General features: G+C 53.8%; 1 protein-coding gene across 1 annotated transcript in view; it reads left to right on the top strand.

The window, feature by feature from the left end:
• Nucleotides 1-19331, top strand: part of AGRN (agrin) — an 89376-nt gene that overhangs the window by 29021 nt on the left and 41024 nt on the right. Inside the window, exon 3 of the mRNA XM_069079563.1 lies at nt 10155-10202. Coding sequence (XP_068935664.1) covers nt 10155-10202 — 48 coding nt within the window. The remainder of the gene's footprint in view (nt 1-10154; nt 10203-19331) is intronic.

Here is a 19331-nt window from a genome sequence, read left to right as displayed (position 1 = left end):
GGGCCGGTGGTGGCGGGGTGTGCACGGTGGGGTGCGTAGGGTACGGGGGGCGGTGCGGTGGGTGTGGGGGGGGGAGGAGGTTTCACCTCCCTTCAGTAACCAGGCTGTCTGGCAGGAGAATAGTTGGGCCATTTCCCACCCCCCACTGGGCCTCAGTTTCCCCAGCTCTCAAATGGGCTGTGTCAATCCTCAGTGCCATCTAAGGGCCCCAGGCGCTGACAGAATCACAAATGATCCCAATTCTGAAGCCAGGGAAGGCGGGGTCTGGGGATCTCTCCCCCTCCCCTCCCAACTGTCGTTACCCAGGATCTCCCAGGCTCCTCCTAACTACCCCCTCCTGTAGGGTGGAGGAGGAATTTGTATAGGGATCCCCTGAGGCCCCAGGCTTCCATTCTGAAGGCAGGCAGTGTCGTCCAATGGTTAGTGTCCAGGGCTCTGAATGAGGTGGGCAGGGAGCTCTTCCCCCTTCCTATTCATCTGCAGGTATCTGTTTTCTCATCTGAGTGGTGGGCCCACCTTCAGCCTCCCTGTGGGTCTCTGGATCCAGCTTTAGGGGAGAAGGCCCCAGGGATCTGACTGACCTTGGCCTTAGTCTAGGTCTGGGGCTATGATGCCTGACATGTGTAGGTGGGCTGCCTAGCCTCGGCCTGAAGAGGCAGAGAGAATAATATATCTGAAGCTGGGAGGGACCTCCGAGGCTGGCCAATCCATTCCTTCTCCCATGTCACAAATAAGGAAACTGAGGAAGAGGAGTCCCTGAGCCAGCTAAATTGAAACCTCAGACATCTGTGTGCCCATTCCGGAGCCAGAAGGAACTGGCCTGTCTGGATGTCTAGTCCCCAGTGGAGGCCTGAAGCTGAACCCAACTGGGAAGGGAAAGGGAGAGGGGGAGGGGGTGTCACTGTTTGAGGTCCTTCTGCCTACCCCCCCACTGGGCTGTTCAGAAGGGAAGCCAGGCTCCTCCCCTGAGGGGCCCCCATCCCTTTCAGGGGGAGCTGAGCCCCTATTGTCCAGAGGGGGGTGGGGCTATCTGCATGAGAAAGGGCAGGGCTGGTTGCCATGGGCACTGGCCTGTGGGCAGAGACTGGGGGGGTCCCCTTGGTCTCCCATCCTCCTCTAGGCTAGCCCTTCCCTTCCCCTCCCCCATGACCCCCTCTGCCAGAAGAGCGCTATGTTTGCACATGTGTGTGGTTTTGTGCTCACATGTAAGAGGGGGGCCAGGCAGGCTGTGCAGGCCTGTGACCCAGAAGCCCCCAGGTCCCTAAGGGACAGGCTGCTACCTGAGGGAGGTCAGGCCAGAGAGAGGGGGCATTCTCAGAGTCCCAGACAACAGAGGTTTTTGAAGCTCCCCCCCTCCCTGGGACTCAACTTCCTTCTGGGCTTAGGGGAGGGAGGGGTGCTGCTGTTTTTGCGGCCTCAATGCCCCCTTTGTTTCTCCATTCTCAGCTGGGACTCCAGGCCTGCAATAAGGGTGGTGAGGCTGAGCTCTCTGGCCCCGCCCCCCTCCCCCCAAATGTATAAGTGCCAGCTTGGGCAGCTTCCAGCACCCCCCTTAACCCCCAGCTCCCCAGGGGGCGGCTTCATGCATGACCCCACTGGACCTGTGCATATGGGGACAGGGTCTGGTTTAAGGCTGAGGACTTCACATTGCTGGGGACAAAGGGAGAGGGATTGGGGATCTGGGGGCCAAGTCCAGGCTCTGACATTTAGCCAAGTGACCTTGAACCAGTCATTTCCTGTTTCTATGACCATTAGTTTCCTTGGGGCTTGGATTCAGTGCTCTTCAAGGCCCTTCCCAAGCTCCGTTCTCTGGTTCCTTCCATATTCTATATTCTTGGTCCTCTCAGCTTAGTCATTGTGTTCTAAGGTATCCCCACCCTACCCCAGGCCTGACATTCCGTGTTCTAAGGCCCTTCCTAGCTCTCCCATTCCGTGATCTAAGGGCCCTCTGATTGTTGACCATTCATGTCCTGCTCTGGCCTTTTCTGTCCTAAGATCCCTCCCAGTTCTGCTGTTCTATGTTCTATGTTTCAAGGTCCCTCCTAAGCCCCGATATTCGGTGACACTTCCTAACTGTGCAGCTGGGCAGTTCACAGAGTCTCTATCTTCCTCAGTTCTCTTAATTGTGAAACAAATAATCATAGCACCTGTGTCCCCAGGGCTGTTGGGAGGACCACATGAGAACATTTTTGTGGGATGCTTAATAAAAGACATTCAGTGTTTGAAGGCCCCTCCTGCCTTGGAATCTCTTTTCTGGGTTCCCCCAACATTTGGTGTCCTCTTGTCCCTCCCTGCCAGGACGTTCTCTATTCTAAGGCCCCCTCTAGCCTATGCTTGTGGGTTCTTCCAGCTCTCAGTTGGTGATTCTGATTATTAGGGACCATCTCTTCATCTTGACACTGGATTTGGGAAGGGAAGCCCCTCCCTCCCCCCGCCATGAGGGGCATTGTGATAGATAGTAGACAGTCTGGAAGTCCTTGTTTGGACCCTCCAATGACCCCATTCGGGGTTTTCTCAGCAAAGACACTGGAGGGGTTTACCAGTTTTCCTTCTTCGGCTCATTTGACAGATGAGGAAACTGAGGCAAACAGGGTAAAGTGACTTGCCCAGGGTCATACAGCCAGTAAGTGTCTGAAGCCAGATTTGAACCCAGGAAGATGAGTCTTCCTGACTCTAGCCCCTGTGCTCTGTGGTGCCCCCAGCTGTCCCCTGGTAGCTGGGAGACCTGGCTTCGAATCCCGCTGTGTGACCCTGGCCACATCCCTTCACCTCCTTGGGCCTCAGTTTTCTCATTTTGAAAATGAAGAGGTTGGATTAAATGACCTCTAAGGTTCCTTCTCACTCCCAAACTCTCCAACTGTGAGAGTTTCCCTCTCCTAAAGCTGCTGGAGCCGACTGTTGTCTATCTAGTCTTCCTCCCTTCCTTCCCTGCCCAGTCAAGCCCATGCTACCACAGTGTTACTCCCCTACTCACGCACCCATCATAGCTCCCTTGACCCTCTGGCATCCAAACTCTTTGGCCTGGCATTCAAGACCATTTCAATCGGATGCCACCACATCCCTACATTTTTATCTCCCAGCACTCCTCCCTATTGAATACACACGTGAGATCTACCTGAGTTCAAATCCAGCCCCAGACCCTTAGTAGCTGTGTGACCTTAGCTAGTCACCTAACCTCTTTGCCTCAGTTTTCTTGACTGTAAAATGAAGATAATCTAACTCAGAGTTATTGTGAAGATCAAATGAGATGAAATTTGTAAAATGTTTAGCTCAGTGCTGCACACGGCAGGCCCTAGAACATGTCAGTCCTTGTATCATTATCATTGGTGGTAGCTGCAGCGGCAGCAGCAGCCACCCTCCCAGCTCAGTCCCAGGCACCTCTGCCTTCTGTTCTCCCCTATGGCATTCCCAGCTTCCATTCTCCAAAGCTCCTTCTCTGATGGGCCTAACCTCCAGGGCCAGGATTAGCTTACCCACAAAATGCCACTTTCCAGGATGCTCTGGGGTTTGTCCCTATTCCCATTTTAAAGATGGGGATGCTGAGAAGTCACAGAATCATATAGTAGGAAACAGTCACAGTCAGGATTCAAACCCAGGTCCCTGTTGATTTCGTATCCAGGTTGCTTCCCCACTCTAACCATGTGGGCATTGAAATGCCCATTGTTGAAGGGATGCTCAGAAAATGTGGCCTTGATTGGTGAGTAGTGGACATCCGGCTCTCCCAGGGGGACCATGGTCCTGCTGCCCCTCTGTGCATCCCCTCCCCCATTTGATTTGGGTCTGGGGAGAAGCACTGGGAAGAGTTCTGGATTTTGAGCCAGAGGAGCTGGATTCAAGTCTTGGCCTGGGGCAGGTTCCTTAGCCTTTCCCTCAGTTCCTGGATGGCCTCTCAGTGACCTTGGAGGCCGCTGTCTAGCTCTCAGGTATGATCCTGTGGATCAGCTTGAACCCCATTTAAGGGACAGTTCATTTCTCTTGGCCACTGGGTTCATTTCACTGCAAAGCCCTTAGTAATAAATCACCTCCTAGGAACTTGTCTGTGCTACAGACAATATCTCTCAGAAAGAGGCAGCATGGTAGTTATTCGTGTCATTTTTAGACCAAATTAATCCCATATATAGATGAAGAAAGGATATTCGAGGTCCCACGGGCAGAATCTGAACCCAAGGCTCATGCCTGGGCACTCAGGGGTCAGGCCATACTGTTTTCTCTGTCATAAGGATCAGACAAGACTGGGCCACAGCCTGACAGGTGCAGCTGGGCACCGAGGGGCCGGGGCTGCCAGTAACCTGAACTCCCTGGAACTCACCCTCCTCCCTCCCCCAGGGAATTCAGGACTGGGGGGCAGAGATTAATGTGCATTGAGCCAACCGAGAGGCTGTTCCTCTTGGGTCTGGTTGGAATTGCCTCCAGGGGTGTGTGGGGCCTTGGAGAGCCTAACAGTGAGGCTCTGGGGGGGGGTGCTCCCCCCTTCCCCAGCCAAATCCCCAGCTGGTCCCCATTGGCTGCTCCTCTCCAGCCAAGCTCTCCCTCCCATGTGATGCGAGTCATTTGGGGATCTTCACCTTCCTGTTACCCAGTTGCAGAATTTTAAATGAGAGCAGACTGTCAGAGCCTCGGACTGAGCAGGGGAGCTGCCGAGTCCTGTCCCGGGCAGTGGATTGTGCCCTGGGTCCTGGGAGACGGAGGTACCCCAGAGAGTGTGGAGTCGCCCCCAGGGTGGTCACCCCAGGACAACCCTGTCCCGCTGGCCATGCTTCCCAGTGGCTCAGGGCTTAGGGGTGAGGGGGCACTCAGGGCCCCCTTCTGGTGGCTGCCCAGGGCTGGGAGGGCTCTGGTACCAGACCCATTATCTTTGGCTTCCTCTAGATCTATGTGGTTCCCCCAGAAGCCGCTAGGGGCCACTGCTTCCCTGCAAGAAGAGCTGAGTGAATGAGGGAGGGAGTGGGTTAGCAGGGAGGAGGAGGGTGTGGATGGACAGACTGAGGTATCACAGTAGACCCACCATCTGGGCTGGGCGCTGGCTCTGCCTTGGGTGAGGGTGGGCTGGTTTGTGCCCTTGCTGGGCTGGGGGCACCTCTGAAGACCTGGAGGTCTTTTTGGGTGCAGATTTCAGAGGATCAGAGCTGGGAGGGACTCCTGTGAATATCTCATCCATTCCTTTGTTTTTACAGAGGGGGAAACTGAGTCTCAGAGAGAAGAAGGGACTTGCTTTCAGCAGACTCCCCATTCAGCTCCTCTCCTCATGGGCTATAGTGACTTACTTCCCCCCACTCCCTACCAAGATTGCCCCCCTGCCCTCCCCTTCTCCAGGCTATCACCACTTGGAGAACAGTAGCAGCAGAGAGGGTTGAGGTCAAATGTATCCCTTCCTGATTCCCCCATCTGTGCCAAATACCATGGGGGGAAGGTATAGTATGACATCTCTGGTCTGCCCAGAGGGGCTGCCCCTTTGGGGACCAGCCTGTCTCCCCTCCCCATTTCCACAGGTGGCCAGCAGGGGGAAGGGTGGTCTTGAGGCAGACCTTGTACCTTTCCCTTTGCATTCTCTGGGAGCTGACTTCTTTCATTTGCATATTGTTCATTTGCATACTGCTTATTTACATGTTCTTTAAGTGAAGCTTGGGAGAGGCTCTTTGACGTGGGGTTCTTGTTAGGTCTGGGAGACCTGGAAATGGGGGGCAGGGTTGGAAATGCCCTCCAGGATCCTGCCTGGGGGTTGCCCGCTCTTGTCCACTTGGGTATGGAGTCCAGGGTTCCCAATCACGCAGATATAGACACATACTTAGATGACCTGACTGTGACAGTCACACTGAGACATTCAGAGCCCCAACACACTCTCCAATGTGCTGACACACTCAGACACAGTGACACAGACCCATTCTGACATTAGACTCAGATACCCTGACCTACTGCCTCTAGGATGGGAATGCCAAGATGCTCAGCCCCACTGACACGCTCACACATAGACCCTCACTCTGAAACACAGCCCCACTGACACACTCAGCCCCACTGACTCTCAAATAAGCCCTCAGCCTGACACACAGCCCCACCAACACACTCACACATAGACCCTCACTCTGAAACACAGCCCCACTGACACTCAAATAAACCCTCAACCTGACACAGCCCCATTGACACACTCATACATAGACCCTCACTTTGAAATACAGTCCCACTGACACATTCAGCCTCACTGACACTCAAACCCTCAGCCTGACACACTCAGCCCCACTGACACTCAAATAAACCCTCAGCCTGACACACAGCCCCACTGAAACACTCAAATAAACCCTCAACCTGACACACTCAGCCTCACTGACACATTCATACAATAGACCCTCAACTGACACATTTAGTCCCACTTACACATATTCAGCCTGACACACTCAGCTCCAATGACACACTCATTCATAGACCCTCAGTCCATACTCAGCCACACTGACACACTCACTTACAGACTCTCACCCTGACACAGCCCCACTGACACACTCAGTCCCACTGACACTGACTCATAGACCCTCACCCTGACACACTCAGCTCCACTGACACACTCACTCATAGACCCTCACCCTGACACACTCAACCCCACTGACACACTCACTCATAGACCCTCACCCTGACACACAGCCCCACTGACACACTCACTCATAGACCCTCACCCTGACACAGTCCCATATGCAGACATACCAGACACAGCTACACAGGGTTCACACTGACCTGCAGCTGCTTCTGGACACAGATCCTCTGACACTGCCACACCCACCTGCCCAATGTTGCTCTGACACACTCACACTGATGTGTTCAGACGTCTGGAGACTCAGATGTGTCAATGCACTCCCCTTGCCAGACCCTCCTCCACTGACCCACTCCTCAGTTCTGTAGCTGCCCTGACACCTGGTGACATTGGCACATTCAGGATCTCCAGATGGGATGACTGGACCTGTGATGTGCCCCAACCCGAGCCCACTGCTAGACACATTGGGCTTCAGCCCAGACAAAGCTAGTGGCATATCCGCACAGACCGAAGACATACTCTGAGAGCCGTGTACATGCATATGGTGGACACACGGATGCTCAGGCCACCCCCCCCCCAACATACCTCAACACCCGTATAGACACAAATCTCTTGTCACAGACACACCCTGACAGTCAGACACATGGATACATGATAACAGAAGACAAATATGGGATCCCTCCCCAATACTGCACCCACAAGCCTCAGGAGAATAGGGAAGTGAGGGATCAGACTGGCGAGGGTACTCTCTGCCCCCCTCCCCCAGCATTTAGAGATAGGACTCCCTCCCCCAGCCCAATCCCATGCCTGTCCCCACCCCGCCAAGGCTCCTGCTCCTTTTGTGTGACCCCGCCCGCTTGCCTGCCCGCCCGCCGCCCTGCCCTCCCGCGCTGGCTCACTCCTCGATGCTTGCCTGCTCTTGCGGGCTGAGGGCTCCCCCAGGACGGCGGGAGAGCTCCCCGGAGACACCTTCCTTTGTTTCTCTGCTCCCCCTCCCTCCTGCCGGCCGGCCTCGCTGGGGGCCCTGTGCTTCCTCCTCTTAAGCTTCCTCGCCTGCTTTCTCTGCCGCCGCTCTCTGGCTCACTCTCTCGCCCGCTGGCTGCCTCTGCCCGCCGCCGCCGCTGCCGCCGCCGCTGCCGCCCCCCAGCACTGAGGCTGGCAGGGAGGAGGCTGGGAGCGCGGAGCCAGAGGCAGGAGGGAGTCCGGCCGTGAGGCCGCCGAGCGGGCTGTGCCGCCGCCGAGCCGCTGTCCCCGTCCTTTCTTCTCTCATCCGTCCGTCCGTCAGTCAGTCCATCTGTCCCTGCTGCTTCCTGCTTGCCCGCCGCCCGCCCGGAGGCGGCCGGGCCTCCCGCGGCACCGGCAGCAGCTTGGTGGAGCAGCCCGTCTGGGGGAGGAGGGAGCCCGGAACCTGCCATCCAGATCGGTGCTGGCACCAGCCGGACTGAAGAGAGCCCTCGGGGGACCCCAGCGCTGGGTGCCTTGGGAGGAGGAAGGGGGATCTGCTCTCTGAGAGACCTTCGCTTCCCCGAGTGAAGGCTGGGCAGGAGCCCCGCGTGAGGGCTCCATCTGGGAGCCGGGGTCCCAGCAGCATGAGGAGGGGGGCCAGCCCCCAGGGGAGGAGCAGCCAGTGGCCCCAGCCTGGGCGGGGCAGGCAATGGGGCGTGGAGAGGCCCCAGGTGGGCTTGCTGCGGAGCTGGAGCCTCGGGGAGCTGCTGTGAGGGCCAGCAGGGGGGCCCAGGCTTGCCGGAGGGGGATCAGGGATGCCTGGCCACTGTGTCTCTAGAGGGCACAGGTGACCCTCCCGCCTCGCCAGAGTCTCCCTTGGAGGATTGGGGGAGACTTTGGCTTTGGGCAGGGCTCCCCCTCCCCCCACCTTTGGGATTGTAGTTAAGCCCGGGGAGGGGGCCAGGGGGCTTGAGGTTTGGGTTTCCTGCACACTCCACCTGCTTCCCCACCAAGTTGGCATTAGCGAGTGCAGTGTGCCTTCTGGACTCCCCCCTCGGAGAAGAAGCAAGAGTGACTGAAGCCTGGAGTTGAGCCCTCGCCCCCACCAGCTCCTTCAGCCTTTGACTCTCCTGGGGGAGATGCTGGTGGATTTGTGATCCCCGCCCCTCCACACGCCCTGCCCCTCCACACGCCCTGCTCCTCCGGCTTCTCCTCTTTCCCTGTCCTGACTGCAAGCAACTTCTGAGGAATTTCAAGATGGGGGGAGTTGGCTCTCCCTTCTGCAGCTTGGGGCGGCTCAGGTTTTGGGTGTGACCCCCACCGGGAGGGCCACTGCCTGGGCCCCCAGGGGGGCGTGGCTGCCGTGGCGGGGCCCAGGGCCAGGGCCATGACTGCCTGCCAGTACCCCGCGATGTCCTCGGCCCTGGATCGGGACCAGTTATATCAGCACAAGGTGTCCCTGGTGGTGCGATACTTCATGATCCCCTGTAACATCTGCCTCATTCTCCTGGCCACCTCCACGCTGGGCTTTGCTGTACTTCTCTTCCTCAACAACTGTACGTGTATCAGGCCCCTTGGAGGGACCTGCAGCCCCATCCTTGGGTGTCCTGCCCCATCTGCCTTTCTGAGCACCCTGGCTATGTCTTTGGTCCTGCCTGTGCCCTCTGATCTGCTGCCGAGTTCCAGAGAGAAGACAGAAGGAATGGGGGGGGGGGGGTTACAGGGGACAAGAAATTGGCAGAGGATCAGAGTGGGTTGGCTTAGCTTTGGATGTGGGCGTCTAGAAGTGGCCAGCCTACAGTGCAGGGTGCAACTTTGGCCTGTCCTGCCTAGCTCTAGATTCCTGGGTCCCTAGCAGACCTGTCTTCTTTTGGCCCCAAGCCCTGGGCATGGGCTGTGCCCCTTGCTCTCATGCAGAATTCAGTCCCAGACCTGGCCTGTGACCCAGGGACCATTTTTTCCCTCTCTTTAGCTTTGGGGTGGGGAAGCTGTCCCTGAACTGAGATGGTGGGGCACTGGCAGCCTCAGAGCGGGAGTGGAGAATGTGCCTTCACTGCACATGGTGGGAGGGCCCACAGTTTCCTTCATATTCATTCCCTCTGCTCCTGCTGAACTTGGGGGTGGGGGGTGGGGGGAGAAGAAGAAACCAGAGGTCTTAATGTAGGGCCAGGGGCAAAGAGCTTGGAGTAATGAAGACCCTAAAACCCTGCTCCCCCTAAGGATCTGGGGGGGCTTCTCCTTGAGCCCCAGGATGATCATGGCCCCATCTACTTTTCTAGTCTTATTCATATCAGGATTTGGTTCTGTGGTCATTGGCCAGGGGGAAGGGGCTGGGCCCTCCTGGGTTCCAGCCTTCCCTGTCTTCCCCTGAGTCCTCCACTCTGTGCTTCAGCCTGCCCCTCTCTCTGTTTCACTGGGGCCCAAGATCTGGGAGAACTCAGACAGGTTTTGGTGCTGAATGCTGTGTCCAGTGCCCCTTAGTCTTGCTATCTGTGGATGAGAGGTTTTTCTGGTTGAGTTTGGCACAGGAGTCTGAGGTGACCTGAGTCTCCAGAAGGGGTAGAGGGTGAAGGGTTTAGCTGATTGGTGAATTAGTCTGAGGATCCCAGAATAATGGTTTCTGGGGAGCATTAAGTGATAGTAATTGGTGGATGCTTGAACCCTAACATCTGTATTTTTTCTCTACTTTCAGACAAACCTGGGAATCACTTCACGCAGCCACCGCCGACGCCTCCAGATGGTGAGTGTGGGGCCAGAGCCGTCTGGGGTCATTCACTGGGCAGTCATGTGCAGGGGTCAACATCCAGATGGTTGACCTCAATTACTTGGACAGTTATGTTCAAAATCTGGTCCCCAAGTGGTCACATTCAGGGGTTGGTGACGGGAGGGTTCCAGTTGGGGGTCAGTATTTAAAGTTGGTCCTGGATGGTTACATCTCAGGGTCAGTCCCCAGGTGTCATTTCCAGGCTGAGTGATTGCTCAGAGGGCAGCCATATAGCCACTCCCTTTTCCCTGGGGACATGGTTCTGACCTAACCAGCCACGTCTCTTTCCCCAGGCCAGTAACCACTGTGTGTGTGTGTATGTGCATGTATATGTGTACACACACATTTTACTTTATGATGGCCAGGTCCTTACTCATCTTCGGGGTTTCCCTGAAGCCTTGTTCAGGAGAGGAGAAGCTTCTCTTTGCTGGGTAGGGAAGGAAGGCCTGGCAACTGGGGCTTCAGTGACCAGCTGTCAGTGGTCTGGGGTCAGGGGTCATGGTCTGGGAGTTATGACCTAGTGTGAAAGGCTCTGAGTGGCCACCCACTCAGGTCTGTGATATCTGGTCATCCCACAGTGCCCTTGGGCTGCCCCAGGTCACTGGGGTCCAGGGAGGACAGCCAACTCCCAGCTTTAGCCTGGAACATAGTAGGCTTAATTAACTAATTCATAAATGCTTGTTAATTGAATGATTGAAGCCAAGGGGAAAGAGGTACTAGACAATGGGACAATACCAGGCAGACATGTATGTCTGAGTTCCCTCTGGTCAGTGTGTGTGTGTGTGTGGGTGTGGGTGTGTGAGTGTGTGTATGTGTGTGCATGTGTGTGTATGTGAGAGTGTGAGTGTGTGAGTGTGTGTGTGCATGTGTGTGCTCAAGGGAACAAACGAGAGCTTAAGAACTGGGAGAGCCAGAGCCCCCTGAAGACCTTGAAGGAAACAAGTTTTAGATGCCGATCAGAGGCCATGAGAATGAGGAAGGTAGAGCCAGGGAGACCCTGTGTGTGTCAGGCAGGGGTTTGGGTAAGAGGATCTCTGTAGTCCTGTCTAACTCTGAAATTCTCTGATTCTGCCATGCCCCCCAAGCAGACGAGAGGAAGACCTTGGGAAGGGGGAGGAGGAGAGAGAGGAGGATTAGGAGGGGAAGAGGGGGAGGGGGAGGAAGATGGTGTGACTGGGGAGGCCAGAGCCATGGATGGGGCTGGGAAGTCCCATTTAGAGAAGTGAGTCAGCTCCAGCCTTCCTCTGGGAATCTATCTCTTAGAGTAGTTAAAGGTTTTATGGGAAAATAGAAAAAAAGCATTGCCTCTGAAGTCACCAGGTCTGGGTTCAAATCCTGCTTCTCTTTACCACCTGAGTGACTTCAGGCAAGTGACTGGTCCTCTCTGGGTCTTTCCTTTCCCCTCTGTAAAGTGAGGGAGAGGGATGATTTGGCTGCTGAAGTTGCTTCCAGGAATAGCTCAGTGGATCTGTGCCCTAAGCTCAGTGAGGCCTGGTCAGTGGATGCTATGACCCAGAGCTTGAAGTTGATTTTGGGGGGGATAGTAGTTCCAGAGGCTCCTCCTGTGTCAGGTCCTGGCCCAGAGAGACTACTGGGGCTGTCTTGGATTAAGGGGGAAGCCCCCAGTAGCCTCTGTAGGGCCTTCTCATCTATGCAGGGATTTTAGAAATGGAAGAGAATTGCCTGTCTCATCCTGTCTCTCCCTTCCCTCCCCATGTTCCTGAGCCTCATTAATTAGCACTAACCTCGTTAATTAGCATTCCTGCTGCTGCGGGTCCAGAAGCCAACCCAACAGCCGCCTCCTCCTACTGAAAACTTCTAGAGCAGAAACTCTGTGGGGACTGAGGGATGGGGTCCCCGCTCGCTCTGCCACCCTCCCTGCAGCTGCCTTCCTCTCTCCATCACCCACCATTCTCCCTCCCATTGCCTCATGAAGGACTCCCCTGCCCTGTCCAGACCAGGCCCTGGGTCCCCCTTTGTCTCCATCCCTGCAGGTTGGGCCTCCCCTTTGAGGGAGGAAACCATATGGGCCTGAGGAAGTATCCCAGACTCCTTGTGTCCTGTTCTTCATCTCTGCCTTCCTTCCCTCCAAAAAACCCATCTGGGTGAGTGAGACCATTGTCCTTCCCGCCTTCCCTGCTCTAATTGAGCTAATGTGAGTCAGGAAAGAATGGAGACCTTTTAGGCTGATGGAAAGGGAGGCTCCCAGCTGTTGAGAAGACAGATGTTCAGGTCTCGCCTGCCCTGAGGCCCTTGTTCTCCATCCTCAGCCCCACCCAGGCCCTGACCTCTGCTCTCTACTCTCTGCCCTGCCCACAGAGGAGTTGGGGGAGGCCCTCCCCACATTAGGAATGTGACTGGGGGTGAGGGCAAGTAGGGCAGGCTTGTCTGCTAAATTTAATAAAATTCTAGGAGGAAGATTATGGGATTTAGAGCTGACAGAGTGCAGTGGGGAAAGCACAGGATTTGGAGTCCTTGGAGAGTCTTGGGTTCAAATCCTGTCTCACTCACTGTATGTGATCTTGGCCCAGTGGATTTACATTTCTGGTGGTCCGTTTCTTCACTGGTAAAATGGAGGTGGAGGTGGGGAGAGGAAAGTCGGTGCCGGCTGACCTCTCAGCTCCCTTCTAGCATGGACATTGATCCCAGAGCTCATTTGGCTCAACCTCTCCATTTTACAGATGGAGAAACTGAGGCCCACAAAGGTGATGTGACCTAGGGAGCGTGGAGATCATAGATTCAGAGCTGGAAACTCCTTGTCCTCTTGACATGGGGGAAGAAACATATGAACCTTGTCTTCCCCGACAGAGTGTAGTAAGCAACTGGAGAGTAGGGATTGTTTTCATTGTCTGTATTTATATCCTCAAGGTCTAGTGAGGTGTGAGGCCTGTAATTGTTGTTTAGTCCTTTCAGTCATGTCCATTTGGGTTCTTCTTGGCAGAGATACTGGAGTGGTTTGCCGTTTCCTTCTCCATCTCATTGTACAGATGGGAAACTGAGGCAAACAGGGCTAAGTGACTTGCCCAGGATCACATAGCCAGGAAATCACTGAGACCAGATTCAAGCTCATGAAGGTATCTTCCTGATGTCCAGCCAGGTGCTCTATCCATTGTGCCATCTAACTGCCCTATGGCCCATAGTAGGATCTTAATAAATGCTTTTTGATTGGTTAAAGAAACAGGCCCAGAAAAGTTAAATGATTTGTCTGGGTCACACAGAAGGTGGCTAGATCTAGGCAAGCCTGTAGATAGGATGCTGGACTCGGTCAGGAAGTTCTGAGTTCACAGTCAGCTTTATTTATTTACTAGTAAGCCACTTGGCCCCCCTCCTTCTGCCTCAGTTTCTCCATCTGTAAAATGGGGACAATAATAGCACCTCCCTCTCAGGCTTGTTGTGAGGACCAGATGAGATAAGGTGGTAAGTGCTTTGCAAACTTTGGAGTGCTCTAGAAATGTGAGCTGTTGCTATTTAGTATTATGCAAACCCAGGCCCCTCTGACTAAATCCAGGGCCCTTACCACTGTCCCACAAGGCCTCAGCAGGTCTGTTCAGCTTGACTTCAGGGGAAGGGCAGGAGAAGACAGAGGCCCTGCCCAGGGAGAACATGAAACTTGTCTGGGGAAACAGGCTGCACCCACAGGAAACATCAGACAGTGATAGGAAAGGAGACTGTGTAATTAAGTGTCGCCACTGTGAGTACAAGCCCAGGGTCAGATGAGGCTTCCTGTAAGTGACGGCCCTGACCTGAGCCTTGAACAATGGGCCTAGTGGGAGTCTCTCTTGGAAAGGGGACTGGGGTCTGGAGGATGCATGGTTCACATAGAGATAGAAAGTACAGTGGTCTAGAGGTTCTGGGGAGAAGCTAGGGGTCTGAGCTCAGGCCCCCTGATCTTCCCCACCCAACCTCTCCTCTGGTTTACCATGTGGCTTGCCCATTCTCTGTTGTGCCACTCATGTGTATATAGCATGTGATTGTACAGACATGTTGTGTGTGATAGACTGGGCGTGCTTCCTCTGGAGCAGAGTCTCCTTGGGCCCTTCAGCAGCTGTCGGGTTACTCAGGCCCTGCCCAGTGCAGCCAGCCCTGGCCTCTGGGACTACCTTTGAAATCGGCTTCAGGTCTTCCCCCATGACCCCTGGAAGACTTTCTTGATCCACCCACCCTTTCTGAACTCTAGAGGACAGAGCTGGGACTCTACTGACTGCTTAATTAATGATCTTAACTTAATTAGCCTGGGTGGTTTCTGCAGACTAAATGACCTATGGAAGGGAACATTGGGAGGGGGAAGGGATGGGGGCAGTTAGAGACTATGTGCCTGCCTCTGACGTGACCATTCTAGTAGCCCCAGGGAGCCTTATGTGGGAGGAAGGAGGGAGGGAGGCCCCTTTCTGGGACACTGGGCTGTAATCCTGCCTCCCACAGATACATGACTGCTGGCAGCACCCCCCCCCCCCCCGCTACTGTACCAAGAGTTCCCATGGATACATCACTGGCCTGAGAAAGCACCTAATGCTTGTCTAATGAATGAATTAGTTCCCTTCTCTCTAACCCCCAATCCTCATTCATTGCTCCCTCATTTGTCCCTAATAAACCCCCATCCCTCTTTACTGAGCCTGTTCTCCTTACTGAGACCCATCCCTCTCGCTGAGCCCCGTCAGCCTCTGCATTGCTGTCTCTCTCACGGAGCTCATCCTATCCTTTCCTTTCTCAGCTTTTGTATCCCTTGGTAAGTGGGCCTCCTCCTAATGGAGTCCCCAGGGCCACTTCTCCTTGAGCTCCTCCTCTTCATCCATTAGCCCAACTTCTCTGATCCCCACCAGACCCTCTCTTCCTCCCCACTCCCACATAGACACATCCAGACCTAAATGCTGATTTTTCAGGTTCTTAACAAAGAGCAGTCACACCTGTGTTGCCCCCCCCCTTCTTAATCACTACCTTAGGGGGGTCATTGGGACCGGAGGCTTGAGGCTTGGAAGATGCTATTGTGGGAGAAGAGAAAATTCTCCTTTGGGGACCCAGTAGGGGTCAAGTGAGACACTCCAAAGGCAACACAGACTATTCAGGCCCAGGTTGGGAAACTGCCCAAGTCACCACTCCAATCTGTGCCTTGGTTTCACCATGGGCCAATGTAGCTTTAGGTGCATGGAAGAGAGATCAGTGAATAGATGGGGATGGGTCTGGGTCTGGGTCTGAACCAAGAGCTCACTCTTGGAACTTCCTGTGCATGCTCCCCATCCTTCCTTATGAAATTGTATCGGAGGAGCAGGGAGCAGGTTCCTGGGAAGAAATGGCAGGTTCCTGGAGAGGAGTCTGACAAGTAGGGGTGTGGGTGGGGGCTCCCTCCCCCAACCTCTTTCTCTCTCTTCTCCTCCCTCACCCCCACTGTGCCTCCTTCCCTCTCTCTTTTTAAACCTGTCAGTCTTCTAAGGAAATTATTGATATATCTTTTGTCCCTACATCACCTTCATTTCGCAGTATATTCTTCCCCCACCCCCTCTCAGGCAGTCAGTCATCCCTTATGACAAAGAAATAGAAAGGGGAAAAGCTAACCATCCTCTCCTTTCTTCATTGAAGCCAAGTTTCCGGTTATCTGCCATGTTTCCCTTCTGTCATTCCCCACCTCTGCAAAGGAGGGGTGGGGGTGGGGGTGGGGAGGCTGTGTTGTCAGTCCCGTCTCCTGATCTGAGTCAGGCTTGCTTGTCATTTAGAGCTTCCTGTTTTCATTTTGTTGCTCTCTCATGTTCCCATTTACATTGTTGCCTTGTTTCCTTCTTGATTCTGCTTGCTTTACTTTGTATCAGTTCACGCACATCTTCCTATGCTTCTCTGCATCTCTCAGTCATTGTTTCTTACAGCACAGTAAGATTCCACTGGGGCAGCTAGGTGGCACCAGGCAAAGATTCATCTTCCTTAGTTCAAATCTGGCCTCAGACACTACTAGTGTGACCCTGGGCAAGTCATTTTACCCTGTTTGCCCCAGTTTCCTCATCTATAAAATAAGCTAGAGAAGGGAAATGGCAAACCACTCCAGTACCTTTGCCTAGAAAATGCCAAACAGGGTTCCAAAGAGTCAGATGTAACTGAAAATGGCTGAACAGTGACAAAGATTCATTCCATTCCAGTCGGCACCTGCTTGGCCATTTTCTATTGCTGCTTTCTCCCCACTTAGGTCTGTTCTTTGCCATTCTGCTGGGAAGGGTGGGAGTGGGACCCAGGCCCTAGCTCTGGGGAGTTACCAAGGATAGTTCAGGATGGTTTAGGAGACCAGGGTGTGACACAGTGGGAAAGAGGCTTTGGAGTCAAATCCTGGCCTTGTGTTTTGGCCTGTTCACTGATCTGTAAAAGGAGGGGGGTGGAAGAGATGATGATCGAGGCCCTTTCCAGCTCTAGATCTATTATCCTGTCACATGACCAAGAACTGGGCCTCTCTTGCTAGTTCTTGGGGTGCTGGGATGACTTGGGGTATAGTTACTTGGGAAAGTTTCCTAGAAGAGGTAAGAGTTTGGATGGGCCTTGCAGGATGGCAGGAGGGGGTGGGATTTGAAATGTAGCTTTTTCCCTCTTCTGCTCTGGTCTGGGTCCTGGTTGGGCTAGCCTGGGCTGTTGTGGTCAGCCACAGGCCATAGGCTGAGGAAAGCCTGAGCTGGGGTCCCGGCGGCCCCAGGAGATCGTCTCAGCCCTGTGTTGAGTCTTCATCTGTACCTGCCAATTGGAGGATGGCATGACCCATGTGGCTTAAATATGAGCCATTTGTGGCCATGTTGTGGCCAAACTCCACAGAGAGCTCTGGAGATTCATTCAGGGGCTTGATCTGGGAGAGCATTCTTTGTCTTAGACTTGGCAGCCCCGGATTTGTAGTCAGAGGACCTGAACTGAAATCCTGGGCTTATATGAGCATGGGCAAGTCACTTAACCTCCTGGGCCTCAATTTCCTCATCTGTAAAATGAGGGGGTTGGTCCAAGTGGCTGAAGTCCCCTAGTTCTGAGGTACCTTCTCCAATGATGCTGTCATTCCTTCTTGCCCTGCTCAGCCAGTCTCTGTGCTCCTTCCGGCTTCTTGTGTCCCATGGGGCTTGTGTGGGTGGTTCACTCTGGAAGGATCAGGAAACTGAGCTTCTCTGATTATTCCCCAAAGGCCCATCACTGGTACCAGCTTTGCCCTAGGGCATGGCATCTTGGTTGAAGTAAGCGACTCTGCCCAATCCAATCCAATCCAACAAGCATATATGAAGCGCCTACTGGGTATGAGGGATTGTGCTTGTGGCACTTACATTTGACATGGGAGTTCCCCCTGCCTCCCCACCCACCCCCAGCCATGAGAATCCCTGTTCCCTTTCCTTGTGGATCCCTCTGAGACTTTCCTCTTTGGGCATCCCCTCTCTCCCTAATTTTAAGTCTCATGATCTAACTCCTTCCCTATTCCTTAAAAAGCCAGTCCTTCACCCCTTACACAGCTCTCACTAGACTCTCCAATCTTTTCATCTCTTTCTGTCCCCTCTGTGTTTCCCAGAAAAGACTGTCTGCCCTCCCAGGTTCTGCGGCCTGTCTCATTTTTCAGCCCCTGGTCGCTGACCTCATCCATCAGTCAGAACTTTCCTAAGATCCCAGTGATCCCTTAATTGCCAGATCTGATGACATTTTAGTGCTCACCATTCTTGGCCTCTCTGGAGCAGCTGATGGGGTTGGGCTTTCCTTCCTTCTAGATACCCTATTCTCCCTAGGTTTTCAGGATCCTGTCTTCTCTTGGCTCTCCTCCTGTCTGTCCGGCCTCTCATTTTCAAGATCATCCTCATTCCTGTTCCACTCTCTGTGCTGAGGCACATGCCAGGACTCAGACCTGGGCCCTCTTTGCTCTCCATACACTTCGTGTTGGTGATCTGATTGACTGCTGTGAGTAGTGCCCCCACCCCCACCGCTCCACTGTGATCCCCAGATCATTCTCTCTCCAGCCCCAGTTGCCTTCCTGAGTGCTAGACCTGCCTCCTCAACTTTTATCCCATACATATCTCAAACACAATATGTTCAAAACAGAACTCAAACCCATTCTTCTTCCTAACTTTTCCATTTCTCTTGAGGGTACCACAATCTTCACCCAAATTAACAAGTGCAGTCACACTCCACTCTTCCCCTCCCCCTCACTCTCATTCTCACTCCCAATCCCTTGCCAAATCTTGGCAATCCTTCATATTTGCCATCAACCCCCTTCCCTCTTCTCACTTCCTAGCCCCCCTAATTGAAAGGAATCACCTTTCCACTGGGTTATTTAAAAGCCTCTGATTTGGCCTCCCTGCCTCCTGTCTCTCTACCAACCCATTGTTCTAGCAGCTGTTAACGTGTTATTCCTCACTGTTTCACCCCTACAAACTACCTATGACCTCTTGGGCCCAACACAAACTCCCTTGTTTGGTATTAAAAGGCCTTTATAGCCTACCCTCACCTAACTTTTCAGGCTTATTATGCCTCCCTCTCCTTTATGGACACTGTTCCTTCCAAAGTGGCTTGCTAGCGGCCTCCTGTACAAGACATTTGTCCTCTGCTTTCTGTGGCTTTGCCGTTATCTTGTCTGTACGACTTTCTTACCTCAAGCCCGGCTTCCTTCCAAATTGAGCTCCTATGCTGTCTCCTACAGGCAGCCCATCCTGATTTTCCTCCCAAGCTCCTGCCCCTTCCCCCTGGAAAATGCTTTCTTTTAATTTTCTATGTACATGTTTCTCCTCGGTAGAAAGTAAACTCCTTGAGGGCAGGCAGGCACTGTCTCACTTCTGTCTTTGCTTTCCCAGCACAGTCCCAGTGCCTGACATATATATAGCAGATGCATGGTAAATGTTTGTTGAGTCATTGAATTTTAGCGGAGGGTTACAATACATAAAAGGCTGAGTATGTGGAGGGTAATCTGAGGAGGGGAAAAGCCCTAATAACTAGGGGTCCAGAAAAACTTGCTTCTAAGGGGTGAACCTGAGGAGGGAATGAATACCAGGTGTGGGGAACAGCAATGGAAAATGAGATGCCAACTCCAAGGACCAGCAGCTGATTTGGTTTGGGGGAGATGTAGGGATGTGAATTAGCCTAGAAAGACAGGGAGAGAACCAGATAGGTTCTAGGCTG

This window comes from Petaurus breviceps, unplaced genomic scaffold (genome assembly GCF_028583685.1).
Source record: "Petaurus breviceps papuanus isolate PSGF00001 unplaced genomic scaffold, PetGlider_PUasm1.0 91041, whole genome shotgun sequence".
Taxonomy (NCBI): Eukaryota; Metazoa; Chordata; class Mammalia; order Diprotodontia; family Petauridae; genus Petaurus; species Petaurus breviceps.
The sequence above is the reverse complement of the archived record's forward strand: the minus strand, read 5'-3'. Positions and strand labels throughout refer to the sequence as shown.